This window comes from Lactuca virosa, chromosome 2 (genome assembly GCF_052849685.1).
Source record: "Lactuca virosa cultivar CGN04683 chromosome 2, Lactuca_virosa_CGN04683_v6, whole genome shotgun sequence".
NCBI lineage: Eukaryota > Viridiplantae > Streptophyta > Magnoliopsida > Asterales > Asteraceae > Lactuca > Lactuca virosa.
The window spans coordinates 258,934,734-258,957,341 of NC_136427.1; the positions used below are offsets into that span (position 1 = coordinate 258,934,734).

The 22,608-nt window shown below is 35.4% G+C and overlaps 2 protein-coding genes across 2 annotated transcripts; both read left to right on the plus strand.

Moving 5' to 3' along the window:
• The first annotated feature begins 3,382 nt into the window (after positions 1-3,382).
• LOC145160893 (uncharacterized) lies at positions 3,383-5,259 on the plus strand. Its single transcript, XM_079080271.1, has one exon. It carries the CDS (start codon positions 3,516-3,518, stop codon positions 4,908-4,910), a length of 1,395 nt encoding a protein of 464 aa, XP_078936397.1. The 5' UTR covers positions 3,383-3,515; the 3' UTR covers positions 4,911-5,259.
• A 9,559-nt stretch (positions 5,260-14,818) lies between these two features.
• On the plus strand, positions 14,819-16,255 carry LOC145158435 (uncharacterized). The gene has a single exon (XM_079077332.1). The coding sequence runs from the start codon at positions 14,819-14,821 to the stop codon at positions 16,253-16,255; it is 1,437 nt and encodes a 478-aa protein (XP_078933458.1).
• Positions 16,256-22,608: the final 6,353 nt, after the last annotated feature.

Consider the following 22,608-nt stretch of genomic DNA (forward strand, 5'->3'; position numbering starts at 1 on the left):
TGATGGTTGTTGGTATGATTCCAACTATGTTATCTTATGCTTATGCATTGAGTTTTACTTTTGAGATATTCTCTATAATGATTTTTGTTTGTGAATGCACCTTAATTTAGACATTCTTAGCTTTTTGGTAGACTATAGTAATGGGGGTACATAAACTCAGAACTTTTGACTTGACCATTCTACATGTTATTGCCTAATGAATGTTTTAGGGTTGAGTTGGATGGTTCAAAGGACTATTTAATTCCACTTCGAATTTAATTCTTAGAATCTAGGTTAGTATTATCCTGGTTGGGTCGATTTGGATCTCTTGATGACGTGTTGACATTGTTTTAATGATTCGTAAATTCCAAGTGGGGGAGATTGGAGATTTCGCAGTAAAAGGGCTTTAAGCCGATTGATCTCCTGTCAGACTGCTCAATTTGAGGGATTTTGCACGTTTGTGCGACCTTCAGAGTTTTGTGTTGGTTGTGTTGTATATATTGCTATAAATTCCTTCTGGGTAGCCTTAGTTGTAGGGTGCGAAGGTATTTCCTTAAATTGTAAGGCATTTGTCATGTCTAGGGTTCTAGGATGTTAGGGACTCAGGTTGAGGATTGTGCTGAAGACCTCCTTGTCTGTTCTTATTTGATTGGGGGTTTGGGGGTTCGATTCACAATCCAAAAGCTTGATAGGGATAGTTAAGTTTCATAAATATGGTTATGTCTTATGATAGTTTATCCTGCTATGGTAAGTGGTTGATGGATCGGGGTGAGCCCGATAGTCATCAATGGTTGACAGATCGGAGTGAGCCCGAGAGTCATTAGTGGTTGTTAGATCGAGGCGAGCGCGAGAAACATTAGTGGTTGTAGGATCGAGTGAGCCCGATAGTCATTAGTGGTTGTCGGATCACGTTGAGCCTGGGAGTCATTAAAGGTTGAAGGATCGAGGTAAGCTCAAGAATTATCTGTTGCAACACATGATTGGCGAGTTACTAGTTATGTATTACTTACATTATTTTTTATATTTAAATCAAATTGGTTAATCATTAATTTTGAATAAACACACTAAAAGAAAAAACAATGTAACAATAAAGCCTTTAATAGTAATTTATATTTAATTTGATTAGTTTTTTTAGATCGTCGTAAAATTTTATAAAAAAACAACTTTTTATGATATGGAAAAAATATTGTATATATTAGGTTTTTTCGTTTTGTACCATGATTTTTTTGCTTAAAATGGACCTTTAATTTTATTTTTTATTGATATTATTAGCGGATTTACCTTTAATTTTCCAGTTTTGAACAGTTTTTTTAAATATTCCGAAAATATTCTGACATTTGACACATAAAATGACACATTTTATGTAATCAAATTCCAGTTTTCATGTTTTCTCCGTTGCAAACATTTCAATCCTAAAAATAATTTGCTCCATACTAACGTATTATATTCCTTAAAGGCATGTTTATTTTTTCCATTCAAACCATTTTTTTAAATCTGCAAAATCGGTAAGGTCCAAATGCTCACCCCTACGTCCAAAAACCGAAAACCAGACCTAGATTTGGACCTGGTAAGCCTCAACAGGTATGGTCTAATGTCCACCAATTTTTGCAAAACCGATCCGGTCTGGTCCAAATGCCCACCCATAATATATACAACTTGTGAATGTTGAATAAGATTCATAATATATTTGTATAGATGTTTAGATTAGTTATGAGATTAAGTTAGGATTATGTTATTTCTAGGATTCTAGCTTTCATTGTGTTGAATCATAAATCTTTTTGCTAATGATTAGCGATGACGCTGGCGATTTGAAGGAAAGTTGAAACAACGATGATATTGGTGATTAGAAGTCGGATTTTGACTTTTATAGTAAAATAACTAGGCCACCGCAGCCTCCATGAAACAACAAGTTACATGAGCATGTTAAAATGGGTTGATTTGATTACGTTAGTCGGTATTGTGTCTTTTTTGAAGCAAAATACTTAATTTGAGAGTTTTCCATAAATTATGACAAAATAATAGAATTTTATTGGAGACTTCCTTAAAAATTATCAAAAACACTAACAAAATAAAAAACAAGTATATATGTAATTAATTCTCAATGGCCTTAGGAATAGTAAAATTATTATGTTTCAAACTTTTGTCACCCTTCTTTGCCAACTTTGACACTTTTAGTCTCTAAGATCAATTATAAATACTAAATTTTCTTTATTTGTCTTTTTGCCCAAACATTTGATAACTTCCGACCCTCCTCGCAGAGTCATCTGCCTTTTTCCTTTTTTTTTTACCTCAATGTGTGTAGAAGAAAAAAAATTAGAAAACAACCAATAACTAACAAAAAAACAAATCATCAATCATAAAACTTGTATGTTACAATTTCCCGACACACTAAACTGTTTCAAACCCGCAACATAGTGTGTGTGTGTGTGTGGGGGGGGGGGGGGGGGTTTACTAGTTGAAATTATGAGCTAAATTAAAAAAAAATGTTCAACATAAAAAGTTTGTCAACGTGAGGAGTTTCGGAAAAAAAAAGTTAAAGGTTTATTAAAAAAAATTAATGGATTTTCCAAAAAAAAATTATATAAAACCGGATGATTATCATTAAACGAATTAAAATTATTGAATCGAAAAAAATCAATATACACCGTCTTTTATGATATTAATCATTTATTTTATTTTATATCTAAAAATTAGGGTAATATCATAAATGATTCCATATATTAAACTTTTTCTTGATTAAACCCAAACTTATTTTTTTCCTAAAAAATCTTATAGCTTTTTCTATTTTACTTTTTAATAGGAATTTTGATATAATTGAACCGTAAATTAATCAATAAAGTTAATAAGAGTGATGAAGATGGACGTGTTTGGGATTGTTTCTCAAACTTTTTTTTTAGTTTTTTTGGAAAAATAAAAAATTTCTGTCAATTGTTTAACCGATAATCATCCCGTTTATTTTATATCCAAAAGTCGGTTTATATATATACTAGGTGTGAGACCCGTATGTTATACGTGTTTGGTAAAACAAAAATTAAATATAAAAGTTTAAACAAAAATTTATTTAAATTTGAAATTTTAGATTTGAAATTTAAAATTTAAAATTTGAATTTAAAAGGAAACATATTAAATACTATATGAGTACTAATATTGTAATTTATTGGTTATTTTCAATTAAGGCAATAATTAATTAAGGTGTAAATATGATGTGTTAATTAAGAAAAAATAAAAAAAATAAGAAAATGACAAATGGAAAAAACATTTAATCAAAAATACCAAAAAATGACATGTGTCCAAGTTAATGAGAGAATGACATGTGACAAAATTATTTTCATTTATGAGGGAGGTAGGATTTTTAAATTATTGACTTTTGAAAAAATTAAATCATTCTAAAAAAACTCCCAAACACCTAGAACGCTCGACTCCAACGATGATGGGATATTTGGATATGAATTTTCAAATCAAACGTGTATTGTGATCTTCAAAACAGTTTTATAAAACTCCGATTCCTGCATTCTATCTTCTTATCAACGCAAGTAATGAACGATCCAATATTCAAAACCCTAACGCCATCGCAGTTCATCACATTCACAGTCCCAAATCCCGTTAACCACCCCTGCTACCTCCAAACTCCAAGGCTTCGCGTCGCCGTACTCGATTCTCCGGTAGCTGTAGCTGCCGATGACCTCCCAAAAGTCGCCGCCATGATTGTACCGGACCAGCGGGAAACAGACTGGAACTTCTGTACTGAATCTGGTCATCTTCAGCTTCTATTCAACATCCCTGGCCTCTCCCGTCTCATCCTAATCGGTAATGATCTCCCGCCTAATCCAGAACCCCCCGTTTACATTCGCCCTCCGGTTACTGATACTGTTGATAGAGAGAAACTAGAAGACGAAATTCAACCGCTTGTAATGGCTTTGCATCCCAAAGTGTGTTTTCAGAAAGGTTTGCCAAATCTCCTATTCTTGACATATGAAGATGATGTGTTGTATCGTGTGATTATAGCTAGATTTGTAGGCCCCTTCGTTGGTGAGTTTGTTGTGGAAGATGTTGAAATGGAAAGTAATAATGATAGCGATAAAAAACTCCGGAGGAGATTGAGGTTTAAAAGAATGCCTAATTTGATTCAATCGCAGGTTCCTCTTATCCCCATTCTTGATGATGGCCCGAGTAATACAAAGTTAGACTTGGAAAGTTTGAGGAAAATGAAGAACGCAAAGTTTGATGTCGACACAACGGTTTTGGTTCACCCATACTTGACTCCTATGGTTTCTGGTCTTTTCTTGATTGCTTCACATCTAAATGAGCGAATTCAGCAAGGGTTTACTCCAAGAGCTTTGTGTTTAGGGGTTGGTGGTGGTGCTTTGTTAAGTTTCTTGAACACTCAAATGGAGTTTGAAGTTGTTGGAGTGGAGGCCGATGAAGCTGTTTTGAGTGCTGCAAAACAGTATTTTGGGTTAAACAATGGGAAATCTATTCAACTAATTGTTGGAGATGCAATAGAGGTGATTCAGAACTTTGCGACAAAAGGTGACACAGATGATTCACAGGTTAGTTTTGAGGGTTTAGATGATAAATTTGATGTAGTTATGGCTGATTTGGATTCAAGTGAGGCTCGAAATGGAATTAGTGCTCCACCACCAGAATTTGTTAAAAAATCTGTTTTTCAAGCTGTGAGATTACTTCTTCATGATCATGGTGTCCTTATCATCAATGTGGTTCCTCATAATGAGGTGATCTATATGAAATTAGTTCAAGAACTTAAGGATGCTTTTCAAAATGTTTATGGAATAGATGTTGGGAATCAAGATAATTTTGTTCTTGTGGCCACTTTATCACCATCTTCTTCCAATGACCATGATAATGCTTTCTTGAAGAGGTTGAGATCTGTGATTCAGGGAGCTTATATGGACTCCATAGTGGAATTGTGAAGCATGCTATTGGCATCTCAAAGAGCCTCTTCTTGTACAAATGCAATTCCCAGAACAGGTTTGTGATCAACAATATTAGACCATGTTGTTCATTGGTCCTTAACAATCTTGAATTTAGAGTTGAAAACATGTAGTTGAAGCCTTGAAGGTTGCATTTTCTGTAAGTAGCTTTGTACTTCACAATATAAATGATAGAAAAGCTGACAGCATAAAGGTAAATAGCATAGTAGTCAAAATCATTAGATTCACAATGCAATCCATATCATGTAACATATTTGAATTCTTGATCAACTCTAACATATAATGTAACATATCGGTCTTTCATTATTCGAACTTTGGAAAAATTCAATACATTCTACCAAGATGACCATAACACGCCATTTTTAGTTTTCAGAAAGACAATACGACTAAAACATGTTTTTGGATTATTTGTTTTGTTTTAATTAGAAAGTCTTCTTCAGTGCATTTCAAAGCCGGTTTTCTTTTGAACATTTAACGGGGTGAGACATGTAAAGTAGGTTGATAATGTATTGGTACTCTGGTTTTACTAATAGATCCTAGACATAGTAACAGGGGAGATCTACACCAAAAATCATTTATGGTTCCATAAACACCGACTTCTTCATTTTCACACAATAATCATCGACTCCATCGTATTCATCCCTTGAATTATCATTATTATTCTCAACAATTCATACAAAATTTAATCTTCTCCATAAATGGAGACGGTTTCAAATCATCTCATTTCCATTTTTGATGAACATACTTAAATTGACCGGTTTGAGAAATCATCGTACTAGGGACTTGATTGTTACCGATTGTTGATCCCCTTCCACTATATCTATTTCCACACGATGACACACAACACCATCGATATCACACAACATATTAATGTAACCACTTGTGGCAACACATAATGAACAATATTGATATCACACAACATATTAATGTAACCACTTGTGGCAACACATAATGAACAATATTTGATAAGTTGTTTACCATGTCTCCGTTGTTTATGTGGACAATAATACCGATCATAGGATTTTTGAATATTAAAGGTTTGTTATTCATATTTAACAAATATTCACAACTACCGTTAACCTTCTCACGTCCCTCCACTACATATGAGTTGTTTGATGAGGGTTCTGAACGGGTCTAAAGCTAGTACTCTGTCCGACAAAAGTTTATCAACATGTTTGATGTGGGGTCATGTGTACGAAACTGTTTTTGTCTTCCAAACAATATTCCAAACAATATATGTCTTCAAAACACATGCCACAAATTGGTATCATCGGCTTCCAATTTAATGTGGGGTCATGTGTACGAAACTGTTTTTGTTCTATAATTCTATTGTCATTACTATTTAAGTATTTACAGAGAACACATTCACGAATGGATCCTAAAGGCTAGCCTTAGTTTTTATTTTCTCCACATCAATTTCATGTTCCATTGGGCAATCATTAGACAAACCATCTTACTCACCATCTTCATACTACCTGTCATCAACTTCGTCATCTTGTTCCTCACTACTCACATCAATTTCATCATGTCTGAAATCAATTTTAGTAAGTGAATGGTTTCCTTTGCAATCAAATCCAATATGTCCTCATCATGATGGCCAATGTGTAACATCCCGATTTCCAGGAATGAGATTTTAGGGATTTTCATGCAATTAAGGAAGCTTACTCGACGAGTTGGAGGCCCCAACTCGTCGTGTAGAGATTAGTCAGTCCGCGTGAACTTTAGGACCTACTCGACGAGTTGGAGGACCCAACTCGACAAGTTGGAGCTAGAATATGAAACCCTAATTTCCAGGGTTTTTCACCCTATTTAAAGGCTCATTAGCCACCCTCTGCCTCTCTTACCCCCCCTTGACCTCAGAAAACCCTAATCGTGTATTACTCCTCATTTTTGTGTATATAAAAGCTTGGAAGGTGGTTTTAGTGAAAGAAACTTGAAGACTCAAGAGCTTGGATCAAGGAGAAGCTTGTAGATCCAGTACCTACTCCTTCTTGGCTTCCATTTTAAGGTAATAAGTTGTTACCTTGTGTAACGCCCGTAGATCCGGGCTAGTCAATTTAGAGACAATAAACATCAAAAATGAGTTTTTGATGGAAGATTATTTAGAAGGATTAATATTTTCCAAGTGGTAGCATATATTACAATGGTTTCGTACATATAAAGAACGCCGAAATCCGAGTTATAACGAAGAAGTTATGACCTGTCGAAGTTTTTTTCGGCAAAACCAGCACGGCACCGGGAGACGTAAATAGTGAATTTATGATGGAGGACTTTTTAGCCTTAGTAATCTAAACAAAAGTTGTAGTATACGTTAAACCGAGAGCGTCCATAAAAAGAACGCCCAAATTTGACTTCGTATGAGGAAGTTATGATTTTTTTAAGATTTGGCATAGCAGTGCAAGGCCCGAAACTCGAATTTTAGTTCGAGCGGTTTTTGGCCTACGCGACCTAAATGAGAATTGAAGATCTCATTAATATGAACTCAACGATAAAAAGACAGACGAAAACGGAGTTCGTATGAAGAAGTTACGAGTTTTACGTGGTCATTTAACAGTATAATCTCCTCATACTGTTAAATTTAAGATCGGTCGAGAATTAGCTGATGGAGTCAAAATGGAAGTTGTAGATTTTATTTTTACCTACGCGTGGATATAAAGAACGTCAAAAACGGAGCTTATATGCGAAAGTTATGAATTTTTGAAAATCGGCTGATTTACACCCTGTGTGCGATGCCACGTGTCAGCACCCGACTGTGCCTGGGTGTCTCCAGCTGGCTCACGACGTGAGCATCAAGAAACTCACGACGTGAGTGATCCTCCAGCCCCTATAAATAAGAGGTGAGGCTTCCACTCTTTCTCACACCTTCAACCTTCACTTTCTCTCTCTAAACTCTCTTTCTAACTCCCCAAACCCCCCAAAAGCCTAGGAAACTTCCCTAGCACTTGAAGAAAGCCTCGGAGAGCTCGGAGTCTCCAAGAAAAAAAGTTTTTTTGGTTTGAAACTCTGCCCGCGCGGAGCCTGGTTTTCAAGCAAACTTCCCGGTTTCGTCAAAGAAGATTATTTTAAGAAGCGAAGTGTTGTCCGAATCACTCCTTATCAGGTGAGTGCATAGTCACTTTCATCTTACACATAGATATGAATAATTTTATATAAGTTATGTGCTATGTGTCTAAATATACGCTGTCTGTTTACCTTAGATTTTTGCTGGATGAAAGATCTAAACCTCTTTCTTTTCAAATCTGAACTTCTTCCTTTAGATCTAAACATTTTCTTCCAGATCTGAACTTTCTCCTTCAGATCTAGATTTTCCTTCGGATCTAAACTTTTTTTTTTTGATCTAAGACTTTTCTTCAGATCTAAATGGTATATGTATTTTTGTCAGATCTAACCCTTTTCTTTCAGATCTGAACTTTTTCCTTCAGATTTGGACTTTCTCACTGCAGATCTGAACTTTTCAGATCTAAACCTGATATATGGATGATTTATACTTGAGATCTGTACTGGATGAAAGATCTAAGCTTCTATCTTTCCAGATCTGACATTTTCTTCAGATCTAGACTGTATATGTATTTTATGCTTTGAAAGTATGATGAAAGATTTAGACTTTGTTTTTCAGATCTAGACCTTTTTCTTCAGATCTGAACCGTATATGTATTTTCTTTACAGATCTAAACTATTTATCCAGATCTAAACTGTATATGTATTTTATATCTACAAAATATGTTGGGTAAAACATGGGTAGATGAAATATGAGTTGGATGATGAAATGAGAGGTGATATAGACCGTGAGATAAGGGTGAGAGGTAAACCATGAGAGAAGCCTTTTACCCATGTGTTGGCCCCGTCATTCAGCAGAGTATGGATGACAACCACGGACTATTCTAGACAGTCCAGTGGACACTAGCAGGCTCGCAACATGTAGGTGTTTTGAACTGTGTGCTCACCAGTTGTACTATAAAAAAACCCCTTGACATGTGTTGTGAGAGGAGTCTCAGAAACGACACTGTCGATAGACGAGATTAACCCTGACGACTATGCAACGTAGTGCCTAAACCCCTTGACATGTGTTGTGAGAGGAGTCTCGGAATCGTTACTGTCGATAAAAGAGAATAACCCTGGCGACTATGAGACTTAGTGCCTATTGAGTAAACCATGACAACGATGGACTTCGTGCCGATTCCTTAGGATAATCCTTAGGAATGAATGAACGAGGAATAGATTATTCTTAGGGTAGATCCTTAAGAGTAAAGAAGATAATGGGGATGGGTAATTGGGTTGATTGTTTGATGTTTAAACATAATAATTATATTATTGTGGGTTGAAAACCCTATGTATTCACCAGGTTTCCCAACCTGACCCACTCAGTTTATTTAAATCACAGGTGTCGATATGAAGTTACATTACACTGAGAGATTAAGGAGATATAAATCACTAGTGATAATGAATGTAAGTTCTGTTTATGCTTATATTTTTGTATTGACGATGACATCCCAGTGTTTTTAAATGAATAAAAATACATTTCTTCGGAAATGCTTTGATAACGTATTTATCATGTTTTTCAGGGAACAAATTCCGCAACATTTTTATTAAAAGAGGTACTCTGATTTTTATAAAGCATAAACAAAATCGGTCTTTTCTAGCCGTGAAAATGGGGATGTCACACTTTGATCATTCTAGTGTTAGATCTCCTCATTCAAGGGTTTAAGGCCATTTCTAGCATATTTGTGGGTCATTTCTGGTATTGAGCATGATCTGAAGTTGTAACTTTAGATCTGGACTCCTCTAAGCCCTCATAGTCATAAAGTTATCAAATTTATCAAGCTTTGGCCCTTCTCTTTGGCTTAAACCTCTTCCTTAGCTTGGTTTTGGAATTTAAGGCCTTGCATGCACGTAAAGCTTGCAACTTTATGTGGTAACTTTGTGACATCCCCATTTTCACGGCCAGAAAAGACCGATTTTGTTTATGCTTTATAAAATCAGAGTACTTTTTTTAATAAAAATGTTGCGGAATTTGTTTCCCAGAAAACATGATAAATAGGTTATCAAAGCATTAGACCGATTTTGTTTATGCTTTATAAAATCAGAGTACTTTTTTTAATAAAAATGTTGCGGAATTTGTTTCCCAGAAAACATGATAAATAGGTTATCAAAGCATTTCCAAAGAAATGTATCAAAACATTGGGATGTCATCGTCAATACAGAAACATAAGCATAAACAGAACTTACATTTATTTACACTAGTGATCTACATCTCTTTTAAATCTCTCAGTGTAAAATAGCTTCGTATCGACACCTGTGATACAAATAAGCTTGAGTGAGTCAGGTTGGGAAACCTGGTGAGTACATAGGGTTTTCAACCCACAATAATATAATTATTATGTTTAAACAACAAACAATCAACCCAATTATCCATCCCCATTATCTTCCTCACTCTTAAGGGTCTACCCTAAGAGTCATCTATCCTGTATTCGTTCATTCCGAAGTCCCTTGCTTCCAGGGTTTATAAGACAGACACTAAGTCCATAGCTGCCAATGCTCATTTGTAAAGCACTAAATCCATAGTTGCTAAAGTTCATTCATCGGGTACTAAATCCATAGCTACCAATGTTTATATAATAGGTACTAAGTCCATAGCTACCAACGTTTATCTATTAGGTACTAAGTCCATAGCTACCAACATTTATTCAATAGGCACTAAGTTCATAGCTGCCAATGTTCACTCATATCATCTTTTATCTCTCATCCTTCATCTACCCATGTTATACCCAACATATTTGTAGATATAAAATACGTATATAGTTTAAATCATTTAAAACATGTCTAAAATCGTTCATCCAGCATAGATAGCAAGTATACAGGTTATTTGCACACATAGCACGTAATTTATATAAAATACTTCATATCTATGTGTAAGATGAAAGTAACTATGCACTCACTTGTTAAAGTGATGATTCCAAACTCGGGCAACGCTTCACTTTTAACGATTCTATTTTCCTTCGACGAAACCTAGCATTATTATCGCTAAATTTTAGTCTAATATTTACCATGACTAATTATTAGTGTTAGCATTATTATTATTATATAAGCGTTTAAACAATATTTTCCAACCACTATGTACAGACAGGGGCCAGACATAAAACACCGGAGGGCATGACCATTTTGGCATATAGCACTTCTGAAATCCAACAACCCTACGCGACCCTTTAAACCAGATTCCCCGTACCGCGAGTAGTTAAAAAGATATTGTAACGACACTTATATAACTCGTAATAATAGCTCAAATAATTATTATAAGGTCCTAATAACGTTACTATATTTAAATAAAAGCTATATTAAAAATTAGGTAGCGTATCTTACCTACGAGGGGGTTTGGCTAGAAGCCGGGCTCTGCAGGGGGAGGACTTCTGAGCCGAAAGCTTTTCTTCTCGGAGCCGTCAAGCGCTCCGGGGCTTTCTTCTAGCGCCAGGGGAGTTTTTTTTGGGAGGTTTAGAGAGAGTGTAGAGAGAAGAAAGAATGGGAAAGGTGTGAAGAAAATGAGGGTGGAAGGGGTTGTATTTATAGGGTGAAGTATGGCTGAAGTTGGTGCCACATATCACCATCTAGTGGCAAGCCTTGGGGAGAAAGCAATGACCAAGATTGTGCCACGTCATCCCTTTTGCAGCAGCACCCTGCCAACTTCTAAACCCCGTAACTTTCGCATACGAGCTCCGTTTTCGACGTTCTTTATATCCACACGTAGGTAAAAATAAGATATACAACTTTACTTTTGACTCCGTTGGCTAGTTCTCGACCGATCTTAAATTTAACAGTATGAGGAGATTATACTGTTAAATGTCCGCGTAAAATTTGTAACTTCTACATATGGACTCCGTTTTCGTATGTCTTTTTACCGTTGAGTTCCTATTAATGAGATATTCAACTCTCATTTAGGTCACATAGGCCAAAAACCGCTCGAACTAAAATTCGAGTTTCGGACCATGCACTGCTATGCCAAATCTTAGAAAATTCATAACTTCCTCATACGAAGTCATATTTGGGCGTTCTTTTTTTGTATGTTCTCGGTTTAACGTATACTACAACTTTCATTTAGATTACTAAGGCTAAAAACTCCTCTATCGTAAATTCACTATTTATGTCTCCCAGTGTCGTGCCGGTTTTGCCGTAAAACTTCGACGGGTCATAACTTCTTTGTTATAACTCAGATTTCAGCGTTCTTTATATGTACGAAACCCTTGTAACATATACTACCACTTGGTTAAGATTACTCATTCTAAATAATCTTCCATCAAAAACTCATTTTTTGATGCTCATTGTATCTAAATTGACTAGCTCGGATCTACGGGCGTTACAAACTTCACCACAGGAAGCCAAATATGGAGTTTGAAGCCATGAACTTGACTGAAATGAGCTGGATGAGGAATGGTTGAAGGAACTCGACGAGTTGCATAGTCAACTCGACAAGTTGGATGAAGTTTTCCCGTTTTCTGGATTCTGCATGAACTCGACGAGTTAGTGAATTAACTCGACGAGTTGGTTAGGGTTTTCCCGACATTTTGGACACTGCATGGGCCAGCATGGATTTTTGACCTTGACCGTTGACTTTGAATTTGAACAAGGGTTGACCAGTTTGACTTCTGGGGGTATTGTGGTAAATTGGGTATTTATGGAAGTGGATCATTGGTGGTTGTAGGTGTTGGTGTTTGGAGCCGTGTTTCGGGAGTTTGATATTTCATTTCCTATCGACATTGTGAGGTGAGTTGTCCTCACTATACTAACAGGGTCGAAGGCACTAATGCCGACCCTTCTCTTTGGATTGTTATCCTGGTTATTGCATGATGATATGCTTAGTGACCTGTTAGGTCGGTATCCTGGTATATAGGATGATGCTATGTTTAGTGACCTGTTAGGTCGGTATCCTGGTTTATAGGATGATGCTATGATTAGTGATCTGTTAGATCGGTCTGACTATTTGTATATGCTAGCATTATTATCTATGTGTTGATTATGTTTGGGGGTGGGTTGAGGCGGACCTGCTTTGTGCTGTAGGCCAACATACCTAGGGCGGCCCGGATAGACTGCAGGCCTGGTAGGGCATATCAGTCAGGCCGAAGGCCCGAAGAACGGTCTAGACAGGCTGAAGGCCCGGGTGGGCGGACCAGACATGCTGAAGGTTCTGAGAGTGGGTCAGATAGACTGCAGGCCCGGTGAGGGCAATCCAGTGATCTGTAGACTCTATATGCATACTGTTTATTTGCTATGATATGGTTATGTTGTATGACGTTGGTATTTTGGGGGAACTCACTAAGCTTCGGGCTTACAGTTTTGGATTTTGTTTCGGGTACTTTGGATGATCGCGGGAAGGCGAAGGCATGATCGTGCACCTCCTAGCATTTTTATGATTTAATTTCTGGGATACTCTGATATGAAACTATTTTGAAAACATTTGTAATAAATAATGGTTTTTGAATGTCTGAAAAAGTTTTAAATTAGCTTGAATTTTATGGATGTTACACAATGTATATAGGATTGTTCACTATTTGGATAGAACCGCATTGTCTAACTGGATAAACTGGTTCGAATATTTGTATTTTTTGATTGGTTTTCAACAAAACCGAATTATTATTTTGGATTGGTTTTTGTTTATAAAGAAGAACCGAATAATCCATTAAAACCAAATAACAATTTACTATTTGTTTATTTTCAATATATATCTATAATTATTTATTAATTTAGTATTTTATGTTTTCTAACTATATTTAAAGTTCATCTAATAAAAAACCTTAATATGCATTTTCTCTCAAAAGTTTTATATATAAAATATTAAACTATAATATATTTTTTTTAATAATTGTTTATAAGTTTTAAACCACAACTAAATAATTTGTTTTTGTATATTATATAAAGTTGACTAATATTCTATTTATATGTTGTTTTAAAATGTTTCTGTTTTTGAAAACCGAACTATAAAACCGATCCAACCGAATTGTAATTTGGTTGAATCATATTGGATTTGAATTTAGTTTGTACTATTCAAATCAATGATTTAAAAACCAAAATCAATTTGGATTCACTTGATTTGATCGGATCAAATCACCTCCATCCAAACGAATATCCCTAAATGTACATACATATATGACAACAATTACGATGTCTATTAACTATGTATTGTTTGAAATCTATATCACATATCAATAACTTCAAACATCTTGCCAAAATTTGATAACTGACAAAGTAATAAAGATTTGTAATAAAGCCCTTGATCAAGCTAATAAGGTACTTTATTAAGTCGGGTAATTTTTTTTCTTCAAAATCCACATCATCAATTGATACACGCACACACCCTCTGTAATGTAATGTGCTATAATGGATTTAAAACAAAACCCCCTGGTAGTTAACTTCGACACTTAACATCCGTTCGTCAATAATAGAAAACCGAGGCTCAAAATCGAAGGTTAATGAGGTTGTTTAAGCAAAGTTACGTACATGGATTTATAATTCTACTATTTTTCCTACGGAATTCCATGAATAGCTCACATTATTATTTTTTGTTGGAAAATAAATCATAGAACTCTTTCAATATTTTTTCACGAAGTAGTTTTGTAAAATAACTCATTCTTTTGATATATCAAATGTTCTACTCGGAACTCTTTCAATATTTTTTCTGCTCAACTCGAAAAAACATATTCACAAAAGACCATTATCAATAATTTATATTAAGATTAAATTTAAACAAAAATAATAATTGTAAAAATTCAATCCCTTCTCGAGAGCCGAAAGGGCGACGGTAATAAATTTCAAATCAAACGGATACTGTGCTCCTCTTCAAAACAGTTGTGAACAACTCCGACTCCAGCAACTAACTTTCAATCTTTTCATCAACGCAAGTAATGTCGATCGACCCAATGTTCGAAACCCTAACGCCATCGCGGATCGTCAAATGCACAACCCCAAACCCCGTTAACCACCGCTGCTACCTCCGCACTCCAAGGATCCGCGTCGTCGTACTAGATTCTCCGGTAGCCGTCGCTGCCGATGACCTCCCAAAAATCGCCGCCATGATTGTACCGGACCAGAGGGAAACAGACTGGACCTTCTGTGCTAATTCTGGTCTTCGTCAGCTCTTATTAGATTACCCTAACATCTCCCGTCTCATCCTAATCGGCAATGATCTCCCGCCTAATCCACATCCTTGCATTTATACTCGGCCACCGGATACTGATACCGTTGATGTTGACAGAAAAAAACTAGAAGACGAATTGCAATCACTAGTGATGTCTCTGCATCCCAAAGTGTGTTTTCAAAACGGTTTGCCGAAAATCCGATTCTTGACATATGAAGATGATCTGTTGTATCGGGTGACTGTAGCTACATTTATAGGCCCTGTTGTTGGTGAATTTGTTGTTGAAGATGTGTTAATGGAAGTTCATGATGATAGCGTTGATAAAAAACTCCGGAGGAATTTGAGGTTTAAAAGAATGCCTAGTTTGATACAATCACAGGTCCATCTTTATCCTGTTATGGCTGATGATGGCAAGGTTGTTGCTGACGTGATAAACTTGGAAAATCTGAAGAAAATGAAGAACGTAAAGTTTCAAATCGATACAACAATTCTCGTTCACGCATACTTGGCTCCTATGATTTCTGGTCTTTTCTATATTGGTTCACATCTCAATAAGCGAATTAGACAAGGGTTTCCTCCAAGAGCTTTGTGTTTAGGGGTTGGTGGTGGTGCTTTGTTAACTTTCTTGAACACTCAAATGGGGTTTGAAGTTGTTGGAGTGGAGATCGACGAGGCTGTTTTGAGTGCTGCAAAGCAGTTTTTCGGATTCAACAATGGAAATTCTATTCAGCTAATTGTTGGAGATGCTATAGAACTGATTCAAAACTCTGCGATGCAACAAAAAAAGGGGGCAACAGATGATTCGGATTCAGAGGTTAAAATTGATGGTTTGGATGCTAAATTTGATGTAGTTATGGTTGATTTGGATTCAAATGAGCCTCGATATGGCATACGTGCTCCACCACTAGAATTTGTTAAGAAATCTGTGATTCAGGCTGTTAGATTACTTCTTGATGATGATCATGGTGTCTGTATCATCAATGTGGTTCCTGTGAATGACCTGTTCTATAAGATATTGGTTCAAGAACTTAAGGATGCTTTTCACAGTGTACATGAGATAGATGTTGAGGATGAAGATAATGTTGTTCTTGTGGCCACTGTATCAGAACCAACTTCCTCCATGGACGAGGATGCTGCTGCGTTCTTGGAGAAGTTGATGTATGAGATTCCTGAAGGTCTTTTAGAGTCCGTAGTTGAATTGTGAAGTATCGGTTCATCAACTTCCATCTATCTTCCAATATAATTCTCAGAACAGGTTATTCAATTTTGTTACTAGTTTCAGAAATCATACTTTGATTTTTCATCACAATAGCAGAATAGATGAAGAATTTTGCGACATATGATTGAATTGTATAGTTGTTACAGAATTAATGGGAACCAGAGAAGTCATTGAAGGTAAGATAGATTGTAATCAAGAACAAGATTCCGATAACAATTGTGTCCCAATTCTATCGTTGTGCTTATAGACATCCAAAATTGAAACCTTGAAATTGAAAATTGAAAATTGTTAAGGACAAGATACAATAAATCTACAAATTAAGGGACTAACTTTGTTAAAATATCAAACGAGAAGGATAGCAATTGAAATTATAAAACCAAAAATAAAATATTTTTATATAACTAACAATATATTAAGTGTTTGTCTCATTTTTATAAAAACAAAAATAAAACTTTTAGCATTTTTTTTGACAAAACTTATTTAACGTGGGTCTCATTTTGTAATAAGCAATATTGTCATATAAAAAATTAATAACATAATATATTATTATTTTGAAGTTAAAAATCCGTTACATTTTGAATGTACTCCTTTCCTTTAAATTTACAAAAAGTTGGACCACTCTAACGATTCTTGGAGTGGATGCTCTACTTAGCTGATTGTATTGAATTGGAATACATGCTATTATTGTAGTACACTAGTACTATACGTACATATTGGAAACTTATACGTGGGTAATTGTATTTGTATAACATTTAAAAATATGTGGTAATTATATGTATATTTTAATGATGCATAGTATTTATAGATAGTTGAGTAAATCATATGTATATTTTCGAATCATGTATAACATTTAAAGACACTTGTATAATTATATGTATGCATTTGATTCATTTTTTGTATTTACAGATATTTGAGTAACATTGGTAAACCATGTGTGCTATTGTGCTATATGTGTTCATACAGGGAACATGAGTGGAAAACATTGAGAAGTTAAAAATGGGGTGTCTTTTTAGCTAATCTCCATTTGAAAATAGACAAACCGAAAGATACTTTTAGGAATTTGGGGATACATGAATATGTGTAATGTGTTTGGGTAGCTACCATTGGTATCCCATGTTATACTTGTCACTTGACTAGCCTCATGGAAGAGTAAGTAGCTACTATAAATTATGGTAGCCACCCCAACATGTATCCCTAAGATATGTGAACATATATATAGATCGGATGATAGCCCATGAAATAGCACATATCTTAAGTAGCCCAAACATCTCCTTGTTTGGGCTGTGTGAGGAAGGTCTTCCCAGAACCCAAACTAGTTTTCAAGGAATTAATAGAATGGAAATAGAAATTGAGAAACCAATTAAAACATGACATGTATTGCATTCACATACATTATGATATTAGACAGGGCCGGTCCTGAGGATTCAAATGCCCGGGACGAGGTGGAAAAAAAAGGTCCTTAGGCATTAACGTGTAACGAATTAAATTACATAAACTGTTTTTTTTTATGATGTTTGATTTCATCATTCACTAACTATAATATGATGACATTCACATTCTGATTCAATTTCAATGGAACAATTTACAATGTAATTGTAATTCAATTTCTGATGAGTAATTCTGCTAAGTAATCTAATTATCTAATATGATCATGTGATACTGTGGTTCAACATTCAATATCTCAAAAATAAAACAAACAATTAAACATAACTGAAGTCTGAATAACTTATGATTGAATGATGAATGATGAATGATTTATGATTGGATGGAAGTCTGGAACAAAATAAAACAAGAAAATTGTGGAATAATACCGCTGCTGCCCTTCTCAGTTCTCACCTTCTGCTTTCTGAAATCTGAATGATTATGAATATCCCTGAATAAAAATATGAAATGTGAATGTCCTGCACGCTGTGGAGTAATCGGATGTCCCTGAATGATGAATGATTGACTGCCCTTCTCACGTTTCACAACCTCACGCTCACAGAAAGTCGGAAATCACAAAATCTCGACAAGTCGGCAGAATTTTGTCTATCTCTGGACTGCTGCACGCTTCAGGGACTGTTGGAGCTAAGCATTTGGGCTTGCAATTTTAATTACACATAATATAAAGTAAAAAAAAAAAATTGGGCCCCTAAAATATATGGGCCCTCTGCAAATGTCCCTATTGCCCACCCTTATATCCGGCACTGATATTAGATGTTGATATTTCTTCACTTAAAGTGTATATTCTAAACTAATGCAATGCTTTATGTATTGACAACCCTTTGAAACTTCATATATGGAGTTATTAAGAAAGATATGTATTAGAGATATGTATTATTAAGAAAGATATGTATTAGAGATACTCAGAACATTATATGGTATTTGGAAATATTTATGGAAATTATGTATTTGGATATACTATAGAAACAATGTATTTAAAAATCTTTATAAAAAGTACTTATTGTTAATCCTTTTAAGTTGTTACATATTTGTATTTATATATAATGTCTAACCATGTGCACCTCACTAGCATTTTCAATCCAATTTGCTATTTTGGAAATTATATTTAATTTTTTTTTTTGGTAAATTTTTTACTTTGGGACCCTTCTGCATTGTTTAAAGCATAAAAAAAACTTATTTTCAAATAGACCATTACGAAAGATATTTATTAAATAGATCTATTAAAAGAAATAAATTGATACACAATTTTAAAAAAAATATACAACTTCGAACATATTCCATGTTGAAGAATGTGTCTCGCCCCAACCACAGTCCTCACACAGTGTAAAGGACTCCAAGTTATGTATTTAAATTGGTATTGCGATGTGTTCACAAGCTCTAACACATCTTGTTTTCATTAGAGTGTAGCCAAAACGACCTCGGTAGTTAAATCTAATGTTATTAATTAACTTTGAGTAAATAATAATTTGCTTTACACATCAAAAGATTCTCAATAACATTTTACCTTTTCCTAAGCACAAATTTTTATTGGTTTCGTTTGTTGTATTATGAACTATCCATGCTCCCAGATTCATATGCTATATTTTACCATTTTGATTATCATTAGTACTCACTTTGATTTATTTTCACTTTGTTTGTCTTATTTATAAATTATAATTTGGACATGTCACATGGCTTATATGTGACACAATCTCTCTACCCCTAATAGGGATATGACTCTCGAAATCTATATCCCCGACCCTATTCTAATGAGATTCGATCATATGGTATGTTGTTGATGTTGTTGCATTTCGTAAGCTTAAATGTTTCATAAACATGTGATGTATGATTATAGAAAAGCATTCCCTTTCCGACTCTTGATAGTTAAATTGGCTCCTAAAACAAGTACAAAGTCTAGAAACACAAAAACATAGCTGAATTATTCATAATTCAAAGTAGTGAATTTGATCAACAGTGACGGAGCTTGAAGTGTTGATTTGGGGGGCCAAAAATAAAATATGTATAAAAATTGAGGAATAGGGGGGGGGGGGCCAAAGTCAAAATTTCTAGTTTTAGGCTTAATGTGTAAAAAATTTAATACTTAAGGGTTAGTTATGAAAAAAAACAGGGGCACAGCCCCTCCTGGCCCTACATAAACTTCGTCCCTGTTGATCAATGCGATTTTTGAGTAAAACAAACATATATTGTTAATTCCAAACATGAATCCAATACAAATATAAGAAACAAACACGATCAAGACATTAAAAACCCAGAGTCGAAAAGTTAACGATTTAGCTGGTCATGTTTGCTAAGTGCTGGTTACAAAATTAAAATAGAAAATTAAATTACTAATTAGTCACTTACAAACGATAATTAAAGATTGTTTTGAATGTTAATCACTTAAATTCCTTTGAAACTTCTCCCATTCTTTTTGTATTTCTCTCTTGAACCTCCTTGGATTTTTTTTTTCATTATTAACCGTGCATAAGAAATGCTTATAACCATCAACAAATTGACCCATACAGTCGTGTAAAATTTTATTCATGGGTTTACACGGTCATGTAATTGCTAAATCCACACCGAATCCTTCTTCAGTACATTCATGTAAATTTTAAATGCAAAACCTCACGATTATGTAAAACGGGTTTCCAACTTTTTCAGTTTCTACCTTCTGGCTCCTAAAAATGATGGGCCCAATGCATCTTGAAGTGTTCCCAAATATATGTCCTACAAAGCAAAACATTAGATTATTCCACATTTCCACCAGATATGTACAAAATTCCATAAAGTAATGAAATGCATGATGTGTGTATGAAATGCTATGAAAAAAAAGGAGAAATATCCTAAATAATGCATAAAAATGCATCTAACAATCTTGAATCTTTGTAGGTTTTATATATTTTTTACCCAATAAAAAAACTATGCGTATAATTTATATCAAGTTAAAACCATCTTGCTTATCATTCTCACATATCCTTGTATGAACGTTTCTAATACCACATCATTATTGTGGATGAGTTATAGTGAATTCTTCAACATCTCCATGGTTTATAATTGTATTACATGTATTAATTCTATATATTCTTAATCAAATTGGTTATTAGCTATCAGTTTTGAGAAAGCATTTCAAGGAAAGAAACAATCTCATAAAAATACCATTATTAATAATTTATATTAGATTATATAATTAAAATTAAATAAAAATAAGACAAAATTGCAAAAATGGTCCCTGTGGTATGCATTTTTTTGGGGTTTTAGTCCAAACCCCGACTTTTTTGGCTTCGTGGTCCCTTTGGCCATGTTTGTATGTAAATTTGGTCCCTCGTAAAATTGAAATTACTGTAATGCCCTTCTGATATATTTTTTTAAATGTTTTTTCTATTTAATTTAAATGAAAAAGGAAATAAATAATTAATTTGGGCCCACATCTCTCTCTCTCTCTCAACATAAAAAAACGCACATGTGAAAGGGGGTCATTCATCTGTTTGAGGATTTAGAGGAACGAACGAATCGGAAGCGATGAGAAGTTCCGATGGTGGTCATTCAAATCGCGAGGAGGGACAGAGTGGTCGATCTCCGGCGACCCTCTGAGGCTTTAACTTGCATCATCTCCGGTTGATAGCTAAGGGAACAGGTCTCCGTCTTCGTCTGTTCGGAGAAGCTGAAATCACGAATGAAAGGCTGCGATCAGGAAGCTCTGATGGTGGAGTGTGGTTTTGCAGTAGTTAAGCAGTCACAAAGGGGGAAAGGCGAAGGCGGCTATAATGGTGGAAGAGGGAAGAGCAACCGGTTTTTCCGATGAGCTCCTTCTCGGCTGATAGCTCACTCGTCGGAGATGTGGCTTCAAATCACCAACAGTAGGCGAAGAGAGGAGGTGCTAGAGGTGACAGAGAACCAAGTGAGGATGGCTGGGGAGTTGTATGTAACGCCCGTAGATCCGGGCTAGTCAATTTAGAGACGATAAGCATCAAAAATGACTTTTGATGGAAGATTATTTAGAAGGATTAATCTTAACCAAGTTGTAGTATATGTCTCAAGGTTTCCGAAAATATAAAGAACGCCGAAATCCGAGTTATAACTAAGAAGTTATGACATATCGAAGTTTCGCGACAAAACCGGTATGACACAGCGCGACATAAATAGTGAATTTACGTTAGAGCGATATTTGGCCTTAGCGATCTAAACGAAAGTCGTAGAATATGTTAAACCGAGAGCGTGCGTGAAAAGAACGCCCAAATCTGACTTCGTATGAGGAAGTTATGATTTTTCGAAGTTTCGGCTTAGCAGTGTACAACCCGAAGTTCGAATATGAGATCGAGCGAGATTTAGCCGAAACAATCTAAACGAGAATTAAATATCTCGTTGATATTAGTCCAACGGTAAAAAGACAGACGAAAACGGACGTCAGACGAAGAAGTTATGGATTTCTAACGGAGTTTTCCTGTCCCGGCCTACTAAAAATAATATAATAAAATATATTAAAAATAAAGTCAAAATTAGCCGACGAAGTCTAAACGAGAGTTGTAGAGCATAATCTCACCTACGCGTGGATATAAAGAACGTCGAAAACGGAGCTCGTATGCGAAAGTTATGAATTTCTGAAGTTCGGGGCGTGAACCCCAAGGCTGTGTCAGAGCTCACGAGGTGAGCATATGTGGCTCACGAGGTGAGTCAGTTCACGAGGTGAGCATTAGTGACTCACGAGGTGAACAGATGATGGACGTCTTCCAGGGCACGTGGCCGTGACGAACGCAATGACGTATCGAGCTCACGAGGTGAGCCAGTTCACGAGGTGAATATTAGAAACTCACGAGGTGAACTCAGAAAATTCACCCTATAAATAGAAATCGAGGGTCAGTCGATTTTGGTTGCTCTATCTCTTCTCTCCCACTCCCGATACCCTCTCTAAGCCCTAT

Excerpts from the sequence above, each read along its gene's own strand:
- LOC145160893 (XM_079080271.1), top strand. The coding sequence starts at position 3,516 with ATGAACGATCCAATATTCAAAACCCTAACGCCATCGCAGTTCATCACA.
- LOC145158435 (XM_079077332.1), top strand. The coding sequence starts at position 14,819 with ATGTCGATCGACCCAATGTTCGAAACCCTAACGCCATCGCGGATCGTC.